This window comes from Lacerta agilis, chromosome 6, assembly GCF_009819535.1.
Source record: "Lacerta agilis isolate rLacAgi1 chromosome 6, rLacAgi1.pri, whole genome shotgun sequence".
Classification (NCBI taxonomy): domain Eukaryota; kingdom Metazoa; phylum Chordata; class Lepidosauria; order Squamata; family Lacertidae; genus Lacerta; species Lacerta agilis.
In genome coordinates this window covers 90,028,288-90,048,423 of record NC_046317.1, presented here as the reverse complement: position 1 = coordinate 90,048,423, position 20,136 = coordinate 90,028,288, and the positions used below count along the sequence as shown (strand labels likewise).

The window sequence follows — 20,136 nt, the reverse complement described above, 5'->3', positions numbered from 1 at the left end:
AGTTCAAGGAGGGATGGACAGGCTGACGCAGGCTGATCATTAAAGAACTGGCAACCAGGAGGTTCAACCTGAGTTTGCTTCTTTCCTCCTCCTCCCCAACCCATTTTCCTTGTGTGCCGTGGTTTTTTTTATTAAAAAAATACTATTATTACTGTAAGCCTGAAGGCAAGGACTTATCTTGTTTGTATTGATCTGTAACCTGCCCTGGGAGCTGTTTCTTTTTGGCGGAAGAGCAGGAGAAAGACAATTTAAACGCACTTTATTTATAAGGTAATTTCTAGGCCCCTTCTCCTTGCATCATCTGACGCTCTCAGGGTGGGTTGCAGCAGAGTAAAACCAAAAATTATGAAAGCAGATACAGCATTTGTGTGTGTGTGTTGGGGGGGGGAGGGACACAGTCAGAGCTACAATCACAGCTCCTCATTTGCAGACATGATGGAAATTCTTCCCTGCCCACTCGAAAAGGTTCCACCTGACACCAAAATGATGACAACGCTGGCACCAGTTGTGCCTCTGGGGCCGCCTATGCCAAGCTAGCACCGCCCAGATGCTTCACATTGACTAAAGCTTCCACCAGGCCAAGCCAGCTTGGCAAAAGTTGCCCTAGAGAGAGGGCATTTCAGAGGCCATTTGCATCACGAATGAATAATCCAGGTGAAGCAGGAGTCAGAAGCTGCAAAGGTTGGGGTGAGCAACTTTCATTCGTAAGAAGGGATACTTGAGCAGCTCCTCTGCCAGAGAGAGGTAGCCATGAATTCTGCAAAGTTGTACAGAGGAATATGAAACCTTTATTGAAACAAGGATCCCTGTATGGTCTCCCTGGACCCCCGGGGAAATGCACAGAGCATCTCAGTGCCAGCCAGATACAGAAGAATCACAATTTTCCTCATTTAACTGAGACAAGAGACAAAATGTCTTCTGAAGGCAGCTTCCCTCTAGCAATGACAACTGTGGGAGCACAACATCACAGGGCAGGCTTTGGCTTTTGGTCTCTGCAATGCTGCAGATCAAATCAGCAAAACCAACTGGAAATAGAAGACCCAAAAGATCAATTTTGACCCTATACAGCAGCTTCAGCCAAGCTGGTGCCCTTCAGATATTGTGGACCACAACTCCCCGTTAGCCCCAACGATGCCTCAGTCCCACCATAGGATTTGTGACATGTTCTCTTTGTTACAAAGGAACCGTCATCTCCCACGCCAACCCCCTCTTTGCCTTACAAACACTCTTGGGCATCGGCCCTTAATGCAATTCTGGATTTTGGAAGGCAACTTCCAACAGCAAATAGGGATTTGAGTCCCTGCCCCTCCCCGCCCCCAATCGAATCCAAACACCGATTTCCATCTGATTAGCCATCGCGAGGACCTTCCGTCGATTCCACAGGTTAAAGCGATACAGAAGGAGCTCAAGGCCTGCGCTCTTACAGTGAGCAGGTGAACAAGCACAGCTGATGATGGTCACACCCCTTAAGAGCTCAGGAGAGAGCACAAGGTAAAGACTTCGGTCTGACTTCTCCCGCCAAGGAGTTCTCTTGTGAGACACTGAAAGAGGACATTCGTGCCTTGAGCCCAGGCCAGATCTCTTTGGGGGTGGGAGAGAGAGGGTAGGGAGGGAGAAAGGAAGAGAAAGAGCAGCGAGTCTGTGCGGGACAAAGGTGTCCAGTGCTCAGTTCCTCAGTGGTCCTTTACGTGATGTCCTTCTGCCTGGGGGGGCGATGGATATTTCTCACTACGCACTTCACCATCCATTCGATCCCTTCGTTCACCCCTTTCCTGAGGACACACAAAAAAAGAGCAGGGCCACCCATTATCATCCCCATCTTTGCAGTGTTCCTTCTGCCCTCAGAAATCCTTCCCATCACCCTCTAGGGCAGTGAGGCCAAACCTTTTGATGCTACCACCCCCTTGGTTCCATAAATTCATCCCCCCTCACCCTATAAAAAAGCATTATTCAGAATAGCAGGTTTGCATGACGCACTCAGGAAGCTGACAACACTTTAAAATTCAAAACAGTAACAACTCATCGCATATTTATTCAAAATCCAATTAAAATAATTCAGTTTTATTCATTTAACAAAACCGGTAAACTTGATACCAGCTTTTCAAAGTCTGGTTGTCATTTACACTTCCAGCACTCCCCTAGAGGGAACCCCCCCCCCCAGTACCTCCCAATTTGGGAATCATGGGTCTAGGGCAGTGGTAGGCAACCTAAGGCCCAGGGGCCGGATGCGGCCCAATTGCCTTCTAAATCCAGCCTGCGGACAGTCCGGGAATCAGCATGTTTTTACATGAGCAGAATGTGTCCTTTTATTTTAAATGCATCTCTGGGTTATTTGTGGGGCCTGCCTGGTGTTTTTACATGAGTAGAATGTGTGCTTTTATTTTAAATGCATCTCTGGGTTATTTGTGGGGAATAGGAATTCGTTCATTATTATTTTTTTCAAAATGTAGTCCGGCCCACCACATGGTCTGAGGGACGGTGGACCGGCCCACGGCTGCAAAAGGTTGCTGACTCCTGGTCTAGGGTCTCCCCATAGCCCCTTCCCTTTCCCATCTCCTGCTGTCTACATCTATGCTGTAGGAGGGTGCATTTTGAGAGCAAACATGCTATATTAATAAATAATAATAATAATAATAATAATAATAATAATAATAATAGGATAACATCACACAGGGGCTCCTGATGCTCCAGGTCATGCAATGTAAAAGGTTGCATAACACAGGCTGGGCCATTTTTATTCGAGGTCACCTTGCTGGGTAGCCACAGGTGGCCAGGAAGTCAGTGCAGGTGAGGGCAGGAGTGGGTGAAGGAGGCCCAGGTTTCCCTCTTCCTTCCCTGCCAGCCCTCTAGGTTTCCATTGTGAGCCATGGAGGAAGGGAGGTTTAATATTCCGCAACTAGCAGGCTGGTGGCGAAGGAGATGGAACCCTTTGGCCCTTTGCCAGAGGCACCCCGATGGTGCGTCAGTGCTGGCTTCTCCTTCTCTGCAGCCGGCACACAAATGCAGGCTAGTCAGTATCTTTGTGGGCTTCCCACTTTTGTGAGCTTGTTCATAAGCCTGGCTTAATCACTCCTTTGTTCTTTGCCAGTGTTTGCCTCCCAGCTGTTGTTGTAGCTCAGCACAGCCATTCCTTGCCAGCTCACATCGGTCGCTCGGCGATCTTAAGGGCCAGCTAGTGAATTTGTGGCTGAGATTGGGTGCAGCTTCAGCCACTATGCCTCAGCAGCCTCAAGGAGGCAGCCTCCCATGTAAGCCATCTCTTTTGGTGTGGTCAGAAGGCAATCTGGCAACAGGCCTCCCCCCTCTACCTCAAGGGCAGACAGTGCAACCACAGGCCAGGGCTGGTGATTCCTCTCTATACCATGATATGAGTGGAAGGATTCTGGCTTTGTACTTCTTCAGCCTATGACGGCATCCACCTTTGTCGCTGCTTTGCAACAGAGCACGGACAGGCTGCCCTTCTCCACTTACCCTGTCAGAGCAGAGCAGGCTTGGGTCAGGCAGTCTCTCTTCCCGATTTTGTTGATGCAGTCGCTAAAAGCCGTTTTGATGTCAGGGATCGACAGGCAACTCTGGAGGAGTAAACGAGGGAGTAACTGTCAGAGATTTGTCCTTTTACAAAGCACCTCCTTCGCTCACCTACAGCGAGTCTCCCTGGACTTGTAAGCCAGGGCAAGATATATTGGATCAGCTTATGCACTGAGCCAAACTCTAAGGACCCTGAAATTCATCTAGCCCACACTCACTGCCAGACACAAGCCACAGAGAGAATTGTGCAACTCTACTTTACTCAGAAGCGGGACATGGGTGGCGCTGTGGGTTAAACCACAGAGCCTAGGGCTTGCCGATCAGAAGGTCGGCGGTTCGAATCCCCACGACAGGGTGAGCTCCTGTTGCTCGGTCCCAGCTCCTGCCCACCTAGCAGTTTGAAAGCACGTCAAAATGCAAGTAGATACATAGGTACCGCTCCAGCGGGAAGGTAAACAGCGTTTCTGTGTGTTGCTCTGGTTCGCCAGAAGCAGCTTAGTCATGCTGGCCAAATGACCCGGAATCTGTACGCCATCTCCCTTGGCTAATAAAGTGAGATGAGCGCCGCAACCCCAGAGTCGTCCGCGACTGGACCTAATGGTCAGGGGTCCCTTTACCTTTACCTTTACTTTACTCAGAAGCCTAGCCAAAGCATGAGTCTGTTCATATTTAGGAGGCATTGCAATGCCAAGCCCCTTTTAGTCATTAAGGCTATTCTCTGCAGAAACAAGGACATCTGTAAACAAATGCACATGTGGCACTGGAGTGCCATGCAACTGGGAACTCTGCATTTTCAGGTTTCTTAATAGCCTAGAACCCTGTCAGTGCACATTGCAAATGTGTGTGCCAACCTTTTAATGCAATTTTATTTTGGCAAATAAGACGAAATTAAAAGTCACCTGCTTCTTTGGAGAAAAGCAACGACAAACCTAGACAGCATCTTAAAAAGCAGAGACATCACCTTACCGACAAAGGTCCGTATAGTTAAAGCTATGGTTTTCCCAGTAGTGAGGTATGGAAGTGAGAGCTGGACCATAAAGAAGGCTGATCGCCAAAGAATTGATGCTTTTTAATTATGGTGCTGGAGGAGACACTTGAGAGTCCCATGGACTGCAATAAGATCAAACCTATCAATTGTTAAGGAAACAGCCCTGAGTGCTCACTGGAAGGACAGATCCTGAAGCTGAGGTTCCAATACTTTGGCCACCTCATGAGAAGAGAAGACTCCCTCGAAAAGACCCTGATGTTGGGAAAGATGGAGGGCACAAGAAGAAGGGGACGACAGAGGATGAGATGGTTGTTCAGTGTTCTCGAAGCTACTAACATGAGTCTGACCAAACTGCGGGAGGCAGTGGAAGACAGGAGTGCCTGGCATGCTCTGGTCCATGGGGTCACAAAGAGTCGGACACGACTAAACGACTAAACAACAACATAGGTATATGGATACTGAACAGCTTGGCTTTTTTTAAAAGTCAGAACTGGAACTCTGAATGCCAAAGGAGACCGGATAGGCTCCTGTGTCCGTCTCTTAAGTCTGTGTGTGGCATTGTGGATATCATCTTTGTAGTGTTTGTGTGCTGGGGTGGTGGGCTGGTTGACACAGAATGCTTGGAACTCAAGTCTAAAACATTTCTTCCCGTAAAAGCCTCCAGGTCATCTAAGGACAAAGGGATTGGAACCGGCCCCACTTAGCTAATGGAGCAGCATGACGTTATAACAATAAGTACTCAAGAGAACAAAGGTGTCCCTGTAAAAGAACCAGCATGCTGCATATTAGACGTCGCACATTTCTTAGGAAACACGCCAACGAAACCTTTTCCAGACAGATCCATTAACACAGTCAGCCGTGTGCCTGTGGGTTTCTAGACTCAACAGTACTAAATCTCTAAGCTCAGAAAGTTGTTTGTCCGTCTGTTCTCTATACCATGGGTCAGCAAACTTTTTTAGGAGGGGGCCGGTTCACCGTCCCTCAGACCTTGTGGCAGGCCGGTGGGGGCACCTCTCCTTTCCAGGCCAGCTTTCCCGGGCACCAGGCGTGGGGCCAGCAGGCGCGCCAAGCTCCACCCGAAGCCCCGCAACACATCCATCACAATGCCCACAGCGCAGCCATGGACGGAGAGGCCGGCGGGTGGGTGGCGAGTCTGGGTCACGCCTCAGCGCGCAGGCAGCGAGGCTTCGGATTGGCTGGCACCAATCAAAGCCCAACTCCCTTCCTCCACAGGGGAGGGAGAAGCCATGAGGAGGGAGGGAGGAGGGAGGAGGCGCCGCCGCGGTGTGTGTGAGGGAGGAAGGGATGGAACTGCAAAAAAATGGCGCCTGTAAAAAAATTGCAAATAAATTGGTGCAACCCAAACGATCACGCCAATCCAAGCAGTGATTCCAGGACCGTCTGTGGGCCGGATCCAGAGGGCAAATGGGCCTGATCCGGCCCATGGGCCTTAGTTTGCCAACCCCTGCTCTATACATTCAGACAACTGTTAATATATTGTCAGCAAACTTTGCACGATACGGATCCTAAGATCGAGGAGCACGTCTGGGTCTATGTTTTGCTCCATTGACACCATTTTGAACCAAGATAGCAGACGGAACCTTCCAAAGGAGATTAGCGCATCATTTACAGCATCTTTAACTGCCTGAAGGAATTGTCTTCAGAGGAGGTTCTGGCACTCCCCAAAGCAACCGTTACAGAGGAGTAACTGGACAATTGTTATGGACTGGCTGGACGAAGGGGAGTGCTGGGATGCAGCAGCTGGGGAACCCCCAAGGGAAGGCTCAGAGCCAGGGGATCGGTGGTGGTGGGACGACATTGAGCGGTCAAATGGAGAAGAGGGAGCAGACTGGGAGGAGGAAGTGTCAGAAGCTGAAAAGGTAATAGGGTTTAGTGAACAGGAGGAGGCTATGCCAGAGGGTAGTCTAGACCCAGAGGCAGGAGAGGAGGAAGGCCAGGAGACAGAGATGAGACAGGATGCTGAAGAATCCAGGGAATCTTCCCCTCCTGCTGCGACCAGCTTCTCTCCGCCCCGCTCCCCGCTGGTCTCCCAGAACAAGTAGAGGAATGAAGAGGGCAGAGCAACGAGGGACTAGATGACGGAGCCAGAGATTGCTTAGGAAGGACCTGGGGGAAGAGGAGTCTTAGGGAGCAGTGGGAAGAAACAGACCTTCAGTCCTCGAATTGCCTCATTCGGGCAAGACCTACTGGGAAGGGTTGCTGTGCTTCTCCCTCCCCCAGCAAACCACCAATAGGAAGAAGAATTCAGAGGAACTTGCTCACTATTATTCAGCACTATTTTGGTTGATCCTAATAAAATCAACTTATGGCTCACTGGGAATTTCTTCGAGACAAACGCAGCTTATGATTTCATTTGTTTATTCCTCGTTCTTTTGTTGTTTTTGACTCCCGTCCTGGAAAAGCACCGTCAGGGCTACGGTTGTTTTTTCTTACTTACTTACTTTCCAAAACATGAAGACAAATCATAAATAAAGGAAGACTGCTCTTTAAAAAAATATAACTGGCTTTTTTGTTGTTGTTTAAGAAAGGTTGCTTTGTTAAGTATGTAGCAGGTCAACTCTTTAGCTAACATCAACCTCAATGTGTAAAAAAAACCAAAACCAAAACTATTTCACCCAGTCTTCCTCAGCTTCACATGCTCTTGGTTTTTTGGACAAATCACCAGAATTCATCCCTCGCAGGCACTCATTGCAACATTTTCGCCAATTCGTTACAGAAGCGTGCGTAACATAAACCGGAGTGGAACATCTGACGCAAGCACGAAAGAATTCATAAGCATGACCCAGTTCTTTGTTTAATTTTCACTTCCATATTCCAGACTGTGCAAGGCACCTTCTTTGGGCAGCACCCACCTAGTACTGCCGCTGAGTCAAGCTACAACCTTTAGACAAAAGGCATTTGGAAAGCGGAATGCCAGAAAAAAATGGTGCCAGAAACATAGCATTTCCTTTGTTTGTATGTCAGTAATCGCCACCACCCTTCTGAGAGGAAATTCCAAAAAGGGTTTTCTCCGTCTGCCAAAGCTGCTGAGAATCTTTGATCTACAGTGAATAAGGAGACTGCTGTTCCTTGTTTCGATGATAGATGCATTTCATCCCGGAGCTTCCGATATGCACATTTTACTTCTGTATGCATTAAAGTTTCTGCAGGGGAACTCTGAAGACCTTTAGTTGCCACATTAAATTGGGTGACATGTTTATTTGGCCAAAGCTCTTGTGGATTGCAAACCATCAAGTGCATGAAGTGAGAGTCTCAGCTGGATTACTGTGAGCATCCGCCGGCACAAATTATGTGTGCGCATGTTCACAGAGTCAGAGAGGACATTCAAGGTTAACGGAACTGTAGGGTCTGTCCCGTTTTCAACGAGTAACTGGCTCCCCCTAGAGGACAGCATGCCGGCAATGCAGCTGTTGGGATTTAAAAAAGCTACAGTGCCGGTCTTCCCCCAACCTCGTGCCTTCCAGATATTGTGAACTACAACTCCCATCATCCCCTACCAGCACAGCCTTGGGGAGGGAAGACAGGCTACGTCAGAATTCCTAGTACACTGGATACCACAGCCAGGGCATCAGAGAGTATGATATCTTTTGCCCCTAGCATGCAACGCTTCTTTTCTTGCATATTCATTCACTACAGCCAAAACAGAAGATCAGCTTTGGGATAGATTTGAGCTTCCGGGTGAGGGATTAGAGTGCAGATCCAGCAACACTGGAGGGCAGCAGTTTCTCCCTCCCTAAGACTTTGCTCTGAATGCACCTGCTTTTATGCTCACCACTGGAGGGCTGGCTTCCTGTGTCATGGGGCAGTAAACTGATACCTATGTCACCAAAAACACTCTTGCCAGGCAAACACATACAATCCCAGCGCATGAACTCCTCCCCATGGAAGGAGACAGAAAAAGCTGTATTTGGCCCTACTTTCTGGAGGCAATGGGAAGAGCAAGACAGACCAGGATAGCTCCCCTCCAAGAAAATACATTGTTGTTGCTTTTTGCACCACAGACCACCTCTCCTGGTTTGAGGTCACCTGACATAAGACCACAACAAACATCCAATAACCACAGTTTATACAGAATGCACAGGAAAGGACAGAAAATTTTCAGGTCACATTTCCTGGAGGTTACTGAAATGTGTAGCTCACGGCAACTATGGTAACTAGAAAGTCACAGAAGCAGCCAGAGAGGGAAAGGCTGAGGTTACCAATTATGTATCAGTGAAAAGACATATGCATCCTTATGGAAAGCGGGACCTAGTTTCTGTTCCATTTTATAGATTTTTTTTTGCTGCTAAGTTCTGATGCCATTCTGTTCCCCCTTATTGTTGCTTTTACATTTTAGCTGTGCTCAACTTTGCTAGTTACTTTAGAGGGCAATAGAAAAGTAGTCCTGAAATACTAATTAGAAATTTTAAAACACCACTAACTGGGAACTATTTTGAAACAAATAATGATCTCACCTCCACGTCTTGCTTGTTCGCTAGAACCAACAATGGAACACCTTCCAGGACTTCACTAGTTACCATCTTCTCTGTGAGGAAGATGAAAGGGAGAAGAGAACTGGGTTATATCCTTGGCCACAGCTTAACCACAAACATACATTTGGATGGCAAGTTAAGCCGAACCTGGGCTTAGCTCAGTGAAGTATGGGAGTAAAAGAAGACCAGGGACGAATAAAATGATTACAAGCTCCTCTCTGGAACAGGCCATTAACAGGAGATCCTGTGTATGTCAGAATGAAAACACTTTTGCACTGAGGACCCAGTGACAAGAGGACATTTGTAGGGAATGAAATAGTTAAATCATTTAGTTAAACTGTATTGAAGAGAAACTGCTAGGCGGAAAGAAAACAAGGCCATATTTGACAGGGTTGAAAGGGAGCGATCAAGCTATGTTACAGATAAGAAAAACATTTGCAGACATCAGAAGGTAGGAGAATGCAACAAATCTTGCTTTAGAAGCTTCGATGAAAATGGCAGATTATGCCCTTCTGCAAAGCTGTGTAAAATAGGGTAGCAACAAAGGGAAGCAAATGTGCATATAAAAAGGTACAAGCTGCTAATTGGTTAGTGTTCCTGAAATGATGCTTTAAGACTGTGTTCTTAAAAAGTGGGTTTGATTATTTTACCCTGCTGTATCGAGGGGAAGTGTGTGGAACAAGTCTTGGTGTTTTGCTTTCTGGGAACGGAGTTGAGAGATGATCTAATGTGGGGAGCAAATAGTAAAGATGAAGAGAGCACAGCAGAGGCTATACTTGGTGAGAATCCTCCGGGAAAGAACAGCGCTGTCCAGGGTTGTAAAGACAGCGGAGAGGATAATTGGGTGCACTCTTCCCACTTTGGACCAAATTTATGCCTCCAGGTGCTATAAGACAGCAACAGATATTGTGCAGGATAGAGTGCACCCCAGAAATGATCTTTTTCAGCTTCTGCCTTCTGGAAGGAGGTATAGGGTCATAAAGACCAGGACCAGCCGCCTGAGAAATAGCTTCTATCCAAGAATGATTTCTGTTCTGAATACAAGGAAAGGCAGTCTGTGAGGGAGGGTCTGTACTCAGATATGGGGTATCAGAGTTTTAGGGGTAAATTAGGGGAGGTATCAGAGTTTTTAGGGGGATATTATGCAGAGGTGGGATGGGTGGGGATAGCAGGTTGATGGTTGTCGTAAGTTTGATGTAGATGTTCAGTTTCGTTGTTCTGCATTGGACAATGACAATAAAGATTATCCTATCCTATCCTTGTATTACATTCGAACCCTTGGAGTGACTTCTGCATTGGGGCTGCCACCTTGAACGTGCAAACAAATGCTTATTGATTCATTGCCTTGCTATTATTGGCTTCCAGTAAGGGAACCTAGATATTCCTACACATTCATAGCACACTTTTGATCCAATTGTCTGCAACTAAACTGTAGCCTATGCACAGCCGAGGGGAACATCTGGAGCAAAAAAGTTAAATGAGGGGTTCCAGAAAAACTAGCAACTCTGGGAGTTTGCACGCTGTTTCGGCTCTTTAGGTAACCTGCTGCAGATTCTCTCCCCCACCCTGCTATTTTTCATAAAACTGCTGTTAAACAAGTGTTCTGTTTTATAGTTTCATCAGAAATGAGTAGATAATAACTGAAGTTATCAGACTGTCTTTTTTCACAGGGGGTAAGCTGTGGAATTTATTGTCGGGTGGACTGCTGCTGGGAAGAAGTCCATGTAGTGCCAAGCAGACTGGTCCATTTCTGCTTGTCTCATGGAACAATCTGCCCTCTCCTTCCCCCACATGCTGCTCTAGGTGTTTTCCCACCCCAAGAGCCAATTTTGGGAAGCAATGTGCAAGGGAGAAAGTCCTGTTGCAACACAGAAGTCTTTGTGTGGGGTGGTGGGGCTTGCAAACTGAATTCCACCCTCTGAATTTTATTTATATTACTGCTTTAGGTTTTTGTATTGTACAAATATTACATTATGTGTTTATTAGTAATTTATTATGTGTATTGTAAAGCGCCAGTGACCTTTTGATGAATGGCAATATATACAGATTTCTTAAATAAATAAATGATAGAGAGTCTGCTTATTTGGAAACCTATGTTGAAAAGGCCAATCATGTAACCAGCTAGCTGCACTGACCTTTAAAATGACGTTATGCTGCAAGAAGAAAGAGAGGAAAAACACATATCTTTGCTTTGACATCTCTGGACTTAATTTGGGCCTTCAGCTTTTGCTTTGCAGTTGGCAAAGTCATAGGAATATTCTGCTTGTTTTAAGCCCCTCCCACCCTAAACAGACAAATTCCAGGAAAACTCCCCACATGCTCACCAAAAGCTCGTTTTGATTCCGAAAGCCTTTCTTCATCGGTGGAGTCGATAATGTAGATGACGCCATGGGACTCTGCATAATACTGAAAACACAACATAGGAGCTAAACAAAGTTGTTCTCACGTATTTCAGGGGACTGCAGGGTCAGAAGAAACTAAACCCTCATCCTGCCCAGCTGTTTGCCGCTCACATTTGCCTGCACAAATAAGGTAAAGGTAAAGGGACCCCTCTGGGTTGTGGCGCTCATCTTGTGTTACTGGCCGAGGGAGCCAGCATACAGCTTCTGGGTCATGTGGCCAGCATGACTAAGCCGCTTCTGGTGAACCAGAGCAGCGCACGGAAACGCCGTTTACCTTCCCGCCGGAGTGGTACCTATTTATTTACTTGCACTTTGAGGTGCTTTCGAACTGCTAGGTTGGCAGGAGCAGGGACCGAGCAACAGGAGCTCACCCCGTCGCGGGGATTCGAACTGCCAACCTTCTGATCAGCAAGCCCTAGGCTCTGTGGTTTAACCCACAGCGCCACCTGGGTCCCTCGCCTGCACAAATAACTCCCTACAAATTAGCAAGCACAGCCCTTTCAGAACGCTCTGCGCTACAAGCAAAGCCAAAGGAGCGCCATAACGCCCCAGAGACATATGCCAAAAGTGTGCAACAAAGTATGCAGCTATAAATGGCTCACAGAAAGCAAACTAGCTGCACATAACAATCAGATGTTAAATTCCCAGAATTAAGCAGTCTTTACAGTTTGTTAAACAAAAAAATAAATACATATATACAGGTACATACCAATGGACATCAACAAGGCTACTGACTTTTTTCAGAGCAAAAACATAAAGCTCTCCTGGGTCATTAAAACAAAACCATGGGGGCAGTAAAACATTACTTTTATTAGGAAAAATGCAACACTACATTTTCAATATTTGATAGCCTGGATAAAAGCTATTTATTGTTCTTACAAAGCTCTTACCTGAACTAGGCTCTGATTCTATGCTACAATTACACAGTTACTTCATTTATATCCAGCCTTTTCCCTTCCCAAACTCAGTGTGGGATATCCTCACAAGTAACTATCAGGTAGGTTAGGCTGACAGGTCGTGACTAGCCCATGGCTAAGTGAAGATATGAACCCAGGTTTCCCCAGTGCTAGTCCAACATCCTAACCACTAGGCAACACTGGCACAGCTGTACTGTTGAAGCTCACATAAATACTATGATGAAAGAGTCCTCAACTGCCAGAAAACCACACTATTATAAAGAAATTAGTGGGATTGCACAGAGAAGACATTTCATTTGCATAGTTTATATCCTTGCATGAGTCTTGTCTGATGGTCCCAACACACTTTGGGTTGAATCCGGACTTTGTGGATCTTCATTCCCCATTAAATCAAAAGTCAAGTCATGATTAACTTGTCCTATTGGGTTTCGGTGAGGACCAAGTTCAATAAACTTAATCTGGATGCAACTCCTTGTGTGCTGCCCATACTGACTGGGGAGCTCTCTTGCTACAAATTTCAAAGGGACCATTATTAAGATGGCAAGGCATTTCTGAACATACAGCCGTCATCCCTACCTTATCCCAGAGAGATTGAAGCTCCTCTTGTCCTCCAAGATCCCAGAACATTAGCCTGGCTTTGCCCACATCTATAGTGCCAACTAGAAGACAGATAATATCCCAATATGAGCCTCTTTTTTGTACAAAGAGAAATCCAAAAGTGCCCCAGAGGTGATGTTTGTCAAGAGCCACCACTGGAAAACTACCCGGAATCCTCCACAAGATGCAAAGGTCCCTCAATGGGAGATAGAAGTTTGATTTATTTCCTGAAGAGAGGTTTTGAAAACCACTGCTCCAAAGCCAATGAAAAACACTTGAAACCTGAAGCAGGAATAGGGGGCAAGCAATGAGGGAGAGTTGACAGTGCCCACAATGGGGAAAAAATTGTTAAAGTGCAGAGTCATTAATTAAATCGGATAGGCTAGAAAGCTCTGTGAATAGACAGCTGTACAGTGGTACCTCTGGTTACAAACGGGATTCATTCCGGAGTCCCGTTCGTAACCCGTGACGTGCGTAACCTGAAGCGCCGCGTCTGCGCATGTGCGCGACATGATTCGGTCTTCTGCGCATGCACATGACGTCATTTGATGCATCTGCGCATGTGCGAACCGCCGACCCGGAAGTAACGCATTCCGTTATTTCCAGGTTCAGCACGTTCGTAACCCGTGTTGTACGCATCCTGAAGCATTCGTAACAAGAGGTACGACTGTATCCTTTTCCCCTGGCAATCTTAAGAGAAACACTGTCATCTTGAATGTATATCATGGCCTTGGATACTTCAAGCAGCTGCTTGAACTTCCTTTTTTAAACTTTTCTAAATACCGGTAGTTCCCCAACTCATCCTGTCAAGGTAAACTCTTATTATCTTAAACCTTATTTTCACTTCACCAAACTAGATTCACTTACTGTTCAAGCCCACAGTAGTTGTGATTTTGGATAAACTCATTCCTTTGTAGTTCCTGTTAAATCTTGTTTTAGTCTGTTCAAGGAAGGTCTGGGGGAAAATGGAAGCAGGGGAGGGAGAAGGAAAGCAGGTTGTTAAACTAAGTGCTTTCTGGGACACAGGAAATTTTTATTATAAAATTGGAATTCCAAGATTTATAGCTCTGCAATCAATCAATCAAATCTAGCTGCTGCTAGCTAACAACAAAAAATTATGTGACAAATTAGCAATCTTACATAATCTCCACTGAAATCAGAATTTCCTTTTTATGGAATATTATGGAGGTTTAACATTTAAACTGGGAATAGTAGCAGTGATCCAGAACCAAGAACCCGGGGACAGAATAAAGTATTAATAAGACAGAGGTGTGCAATCTCACAACCCACCCTAACCATCATTCTGCTGCTTCTCTGAGCTAAGCCATGGTTTGTCTTACAGTTTGTCTGTAAACCATGAGCCCAGATTCAAATGGCATGCTAAGCCACACCTTGACTGAGCTCAGCACACAGCAGAACGACCAAGGAGAAAGGCAGCTACAACTTCCTCTTCCAGAGCTTGTGCAAAGCCATTTCCATTTCAAACCAGGCCAGAGTTTGGCAGTCCTTAGACACCTTATTTTTTACTCCAACACTGCATGAGCAGAAAGCAAGTTCATGCAATGGATCTATCATTTCCCCTCATTTTCCCCTGCCTTTCCCCCCCCCCCCCCCGCCTCTTCAGCCGGTTGGTGAAACCAACAAAACATCATGGGCCATGTTGGATGGGACTGCAGTGGGTGGATGAGGGGGCAATCACCCAAAATCAGGCATAACAGACTCAACCCAAGTTCAAGCAATTTCCCCCTGCCTTCTACTGCAGTCCTGTATGAAACAGTCCACAGTGTTCAGTAGGTCTTTCTTGCCTTCTGTTCTTGGAACACTGGATTCCTTTGCTACAGGAATTCTGAGCAAACTTTTACCCAGCAAAACCCAAGAGGATTGAGACCCTTAATTTTATATCCGCTTGCAGCAAAGAAGAAGAAGAAGAAGAGTTTGGATTTGATATCCCGCTTTTCACTACCCGAAGGAGTCTCAAAGCGGCTAACATTCTCCTTTCCCTTCCTCCCCCACAACAAACACTCTGTGAGGTGAGTGGGGCTGAGAGACTTCAAAGAAGTGTGACTAGCCCAAGGTCACCCAGCAGCTGCATGTGGAGGAGTGGAGACGCGAACCCGGTTCCCCAGATAACGAGTCTACCACTCTTAACCACTACACCACACTGGCTCTCAAAAATATTATTATGCAAGAAAATTACTAGAAACTCAAACCAATGAAGAGCTTGGGGGGCGGGTGAACAGCTGACCTAATGATGCTAATTGTGTGCTCTCTGACTGAAGGATTTATCCTCCTAAAATGAGAATTTGGGATTAACTCATCTTACCTAGCACCTTGGAAATTACTACATGATACATGAAACCAGACAAGGTAGTGAGGAAGAGGAGAAGGGTTCTCTTTCCTTCTCCACCAAACAAGCATTGGAACACACCGTTTTACCAGCATTGTCCAGTCCGAGGATCAAGATGCAGTATTCATCCCTTCGGAACATATACTTGTAAAGCCCAGATAGCAGAGTATACATCCTGACCCTACAAGCAAAAATATCAAATATTAGATTGCTAGAAATGTGCTAGAAACAAAGGTCCGTATAGTTAAAGCTATGGTTTTCCCAGTAGTAATGTATGGAAGTGAGAGCTGGACCATAAAGAAGATTGATCACCGAAGAATTGATGCTTTTGAATTATGGTGCTGGAGGAGACTCTTGAGAGTCCCATGGACTGCAAGAAGATCAAATTTATCCATCCTTAAAGAAATCAGCCCTGAGTGCTCACTGGAAGGGCAGATCCTGAAGCTGAGGCTCCAGTACTTTGGCCACCTCATGAGAAGAGAAGACTCCTTGGAAAAGACCCTGATGTTGGGAAAGATGGAGGGCACAAGGAGAGGGGGATGACAGAGGATGAGATGGTTGGACAGTGTTCTCGAAGCGACTGGCATGAGTTTGGCCAAACTGTGGGAGGCATTGGAAGACAGGAGTGCCTGGCGTGCTCTGGTCCATGGGGTCACGAAGAGTCGGACACGACTGAACAACTGAACAACAACAGAAACGTGCCCTTCCCCTACAAGCACATTATGTTCCTGAGCCCTCTCAGGAGGACGTGACTTGCGGCCCTATGCATGCTGCCCAAACAACATAAGAGCTACTTTTCTGCACCTTGGGGAAACACTGATGTGAGCAGGGGCCAATCATGCAGACTGCAGTCAAGTCAGCTGCCACCTGCCTGCTGGAAGGAAGGCAACCAGTGCTGCAGGGAGAGCACCAACGTTGCGCTTACAACTACCTGGCCATTTTAACCCCCAGCTACAGTAAGCCTCATCTGAGTACAACACCAATGTTCTTGTGGTGTAGGTAGGAGGATGTTTCAAAACCAGTGTCGGCTAGAAAATAAAAACACAAAGAAAAAAGAACCAGCTGCAGGTGGTGCATTTCCCCCATGAACATATATAGCCTATTTGAAAAAGATAACATCAGCCTTCTGAACCAAGGCAGATAAGCCTAAGTGGTCTCTTTCATACATGTAACTATATTTAGCATCTAGTGAAAAGAGTACATATATTCCTAGATTTGCTTTGCAAGAATTTGTATTTAATTACATACACATTTGGATTTGATATCCCGCTTTATCACTACCCTAAGAAGTCTCAAAGTGGCTAACAATCTTCTTTCCCTTCCTCCCCCACAACAAACACTCTGTGAGGTGAGTGGGGATGAGAGACTTCAGAGAAGTGTGACTAGCCCAAAGTCACCCAGCAGCTGCATGTGGAGGAGCGGGGAATCGAACCTGGTTCACCAGATTATGAGTCCACTGCTCTTGATCACTATACCACAGAGAAAGCAATTAAATCATTCATTATTTTAGGTGTGAGATCATTTCATGAATACAAGTACATGATTGAGCAGTCACTGAAGTATCATGTTTTAATTACAGGTGCTGACTGCAAACTTGAAACGTGCAAGTTGCATTTAAAACATTTCTATAAAGTGCAAGTTGTCCACTTTGTATCACAGCCTTGAAGCACTAGCTTCAAGGTAAAGGTAAAAGGTAAAGGACCCCTGGACTGTTAAGACTAGTCAAATTCGACTATGGGGACTAGCGCTCATCTCCGCTTTCAGGCTGAGGGAGTCAGCGTTTGTCTGCAGACAGCTTTCCAGGTATGTGGCCAGCATGACTAAACTGCTTCTGGCACAACAGGATGCTGTGATGGAAACCAGAGTGCACAGAAATGCTGTGGTAGCCACGGGGGGGGGGGGGTGCTGTGCAAAGAGTGAGTGAGTGTGCTTGTGTCAGAGCAAGCAAGGAGGTATCTTTTTGCAGGCTGGTAACTTCTGCTGAATTATTTGCAAGGCTGTTCTCTCATTTACATCACAATTTATCGCCCCCTGAGGAATAGTGCCCACGGTGCATTAAAGCACTGATAACTTATAGTCACCATGATAATACAATCCCTGTACAGAATCTTGTTTTCACAGGTACGGCAGCTGAGCCACACTGCAGGAAACATGCAGTGAGACAGGTGATCCTAAGGAGACTGGAAATCTATATTGCCTGAATGGGAGGTTACCAGAGCACTTGCAATTGATGCTAAGCCAGGCACCCCCAAACTCGGCCCTCCAGATATTTTGGGACTACAACTCCCATCATCCCTAGATAACAGGACCAGTGGTCAGGGATGATGGGAATTGTAGTCCCAAAACATCTGGAGTGCCGAGTTTGGGGATGCCTGTGCTAAGTTATCTCCATCTGGGTTAAGGTCTCAGGTGGAACAAATATTTAGTGAGGTGGGACAAAGGGCTTCCCCGGTCCATTAAAAAGGGCTGAATTTTCAATTATGTAAATAATTTGTCAGTTAATTTAAGTGATTTAGCATGGACAACGCTAATTGGATTTTCTCCCTCTAGGTCCAAGGCATATTGAAGCTTCCCACCCCTGGTCAGCTCCTCTAAGCTCAACCAGAACTTAACTTGATGCACGACTCAGACCCAGAGTTTGTTTTCCAGCACCACAAGATGAACTGAATTCTGCATGACCATCTACCCTCACATTTCCTCTTTATCAGCCCTGCAATACATTTTAAGGCTGTAAGCTCCTTGAGGCAGGACCTCTCTCTCTCTCATATACACTTTTTATAACAGACGCTCTGTGATCTTTGGATGAATGGTGACAAATATATTAAATAAAAATCATGGCACTGTAACAAATGTGAAGCAACAAAGTGGGGAATGGAGGAATTTACATTTCACTTTTTACATACTTGTACTTGTGTGATATACATAAAGATGTTGACCCAGTGTGCATTGGTCATGAAAAAGGCAAATTCCATGCTAGGAATAGGAAAAGAACTGAAAATAAAACTGCCAGTATCATAATGCTGTTATACAAATTTACAGAGCAAACTTAATTGGAGTACTGTGTACAGCTTTGGTCCCCCCAAGCTCAGAAAGGCTATTGTAAGGTTGGAAAAGAACCAGAAAAGGGATGCCAAAATGATCAAGGGGATGGAGCAACTAACCTATGAAGAAAGGTTTCAGACTTTTCAGCTTAGAGGAAAGGTGAACAAGAGGCAACAGGATAGAAGTTTATAAAACTATGCATAGGATGGACACAGTGGACAGAGGGGAAAAAATGGTTTTCTCCCTCTCTTGTGACACTCGAACTCGCAGGCGCCCAGGGAAGCCGAGTGTGGTAATGTTCAGGGCAGATTCTTAAAAGCACTCCACTAAAGTTAAACCGTGGAACTCCCTCCCACAGGGGGCACGGGTGGCCACCAAATTGGACGGCTTTTAAAGAGGATTAGATAAATCCATGGAGGAGGGGGTCGTCGAAGGCGGCTGGCCATGATGCTCTCTGCCTCCATGCTTCTGAGTACCAGTTGGTGGAAACCACAGGAGGGGAGAGGGCTGCTCTTGGGCTCGGATCCTGCTTGCTGGTTCCCCATAATGGGCATCTGGTCGACCACCGTGAGAACAGGAGGCTGGAACGAGAGGCGGGCCACTGGCCTCATCCTGCAGAGCTCTTCTTACGTCGACAAGGAGGGGCCTCTGAGCATGTGCGAAGTGTTTCCCCCCTGAATGGACCCGAGCACGCGCAGAAGGCGCTTCCCCGCGCCCCCGTTTGAGCAATTCCAGGCAGCTCGGCTGGGGCGTGAGCCCCGGGACCTCTTTCCATCTGCTGCCGCCGAAGAGTAACGGTCGAGGGGGCGGGGGCGGGGCAGGCTCACCTGCCCAGGTGAGTCGGTGGAAGGCCGTACGTACGACTTACCTGAGCCACCTCAGCCAAGCCGACTTCAACGGCTGTTGCCCGCCTTCCTCATACCCCCCTCCTCTTCCTCCTCCTCCTCCTCCTGCAGCTGTGGTAAAGTCCGCCCCGCGCAGAGCACCCTGGGAAACGCAGTCCTCCTCTCCCCCGCGCGACGCGGCGGCTTTCGAGGTAGTCCGCCAGCCCAGCACTACAATACCCAGCGTTCATCGCGCGCGAAAACGCGCATAAACGGCGCACAAGCCCCAACGTCCGCGCCGGGCACCCTCTGAGAGAGAGAGAGAGCGGAAATGGAAAGGCTGGAGGACCCAAGATGGCGGCGCTCGACTCTCGTGCGACTTCCGGCTTCCGGGCATAGAGTTGGGTCTTCCCTCCTCTGTGTGGTTGGTGTCGCCGGGGTCTCGGGGGCTGAGAGGGAGCTTGGCGGGGCCACGGAGGCGGAATCTGCGCGAGGCCTACCGTCGTCGAACATTCGTAGCCTGGCGTCGGTGTTCAAGGAGCTGCACCTTTTGTAACTCCAGCCACCCTTGCAAGCAACCCTGCGAGGTAGGCCACCTGTGGGGGGGGGGCGTTGCCGGGTCTCTCGGGGAGGTTTTGGCAGGGACGGGGCCTGGTGAGGGAAGAGAGCGGCTGTCGCAGGGATGGAGCCTCCGCCTCCAAAAAGGTTTTCAGCCTAGCAAGCATTATTGTTCTTCAGTTGTTCAGTCGTGTCCGACTCTTCGTGATCCCATGGACCAGAGTACGCCAGGCACCCCTATCCTCCACTGCACTGCCCTGCCTCCCACAGTTTGGCCAAACTCATGCCAGTCGCTTCAAGAACACTGTCCAACCATCTCATCCTCTGTCGTCCCCTTCTCCTTGTGCCCTCCATCTTCCCCAACATCAGGGTCTTTTCCAGGGAGTCTTTTCTTCTCTTCTCATGAGGTAGCCAAAGTATTGGAGCCTGAGCTTCAGGAT

General features: G+C 47.1%; 1 protein-coding gene across 1 annotated transcript; it reads right to left on the bottom strand.

Moving 5' to 3' along the window:
• Window positions 1-768: 768 nt before the first annotated feature.
• Window positions 769-19,253, bottom strand: ARFRP1 (ADP ribosylation factor related protein 1). Its single transcript, XM_033153797.1, has 8 exons — window positions 19,183-19,253; window positions 15,354-15,453; window positions 13,793-13,880; window positions 12,905-12,987; window positions 11,334-11,415; window positions 8,992-9,062; window positions 3,472-3,572; window positions 769-1,772 (listed from the first exon to the last, which is right to left on the bottom strand). The coding sequence occupies exons 2-8, from the start codon at window positions 15,444-15,446 to the stop codon at window positions 1,685-1,687; spliced, it is 606 nt and encodes a 201-aa protein (XP_033009688.1). The 5' UTR covers window positions 15,447-15,453; window positions 19,183-19,253; the 3' UTR covers window positions 769-1,684.
• Between the last annotated feature and the right edge of the window lie 883 nt (window positions 19,254-20,136).

Bases quoted from the DNA above. Each gene is read 5' to 3' on its own strand.
- ARFRP1 (XM_033153797.1), bottom strand. From the start codon at position 15,446: ATGTATACTCTGCTATCTGGGCTTTACAAGTATATGTTCCGAAGGGAT. The intron at 12,988-13,792 runs GTAAGTGAATCT...TCTGTCTTCTAG, and splicing joins AACTACTGTGGGCTTGAACA to TTGGCACTATAGATGTGGGC. The intron at 1,773-3,471 runs GTAAGTGGAGAA...GTGTGTCCTCAG, and splicing joins GCCTGCTCTGCTCTGACAGG to GAAAGGGGTGAACGAAGGGA.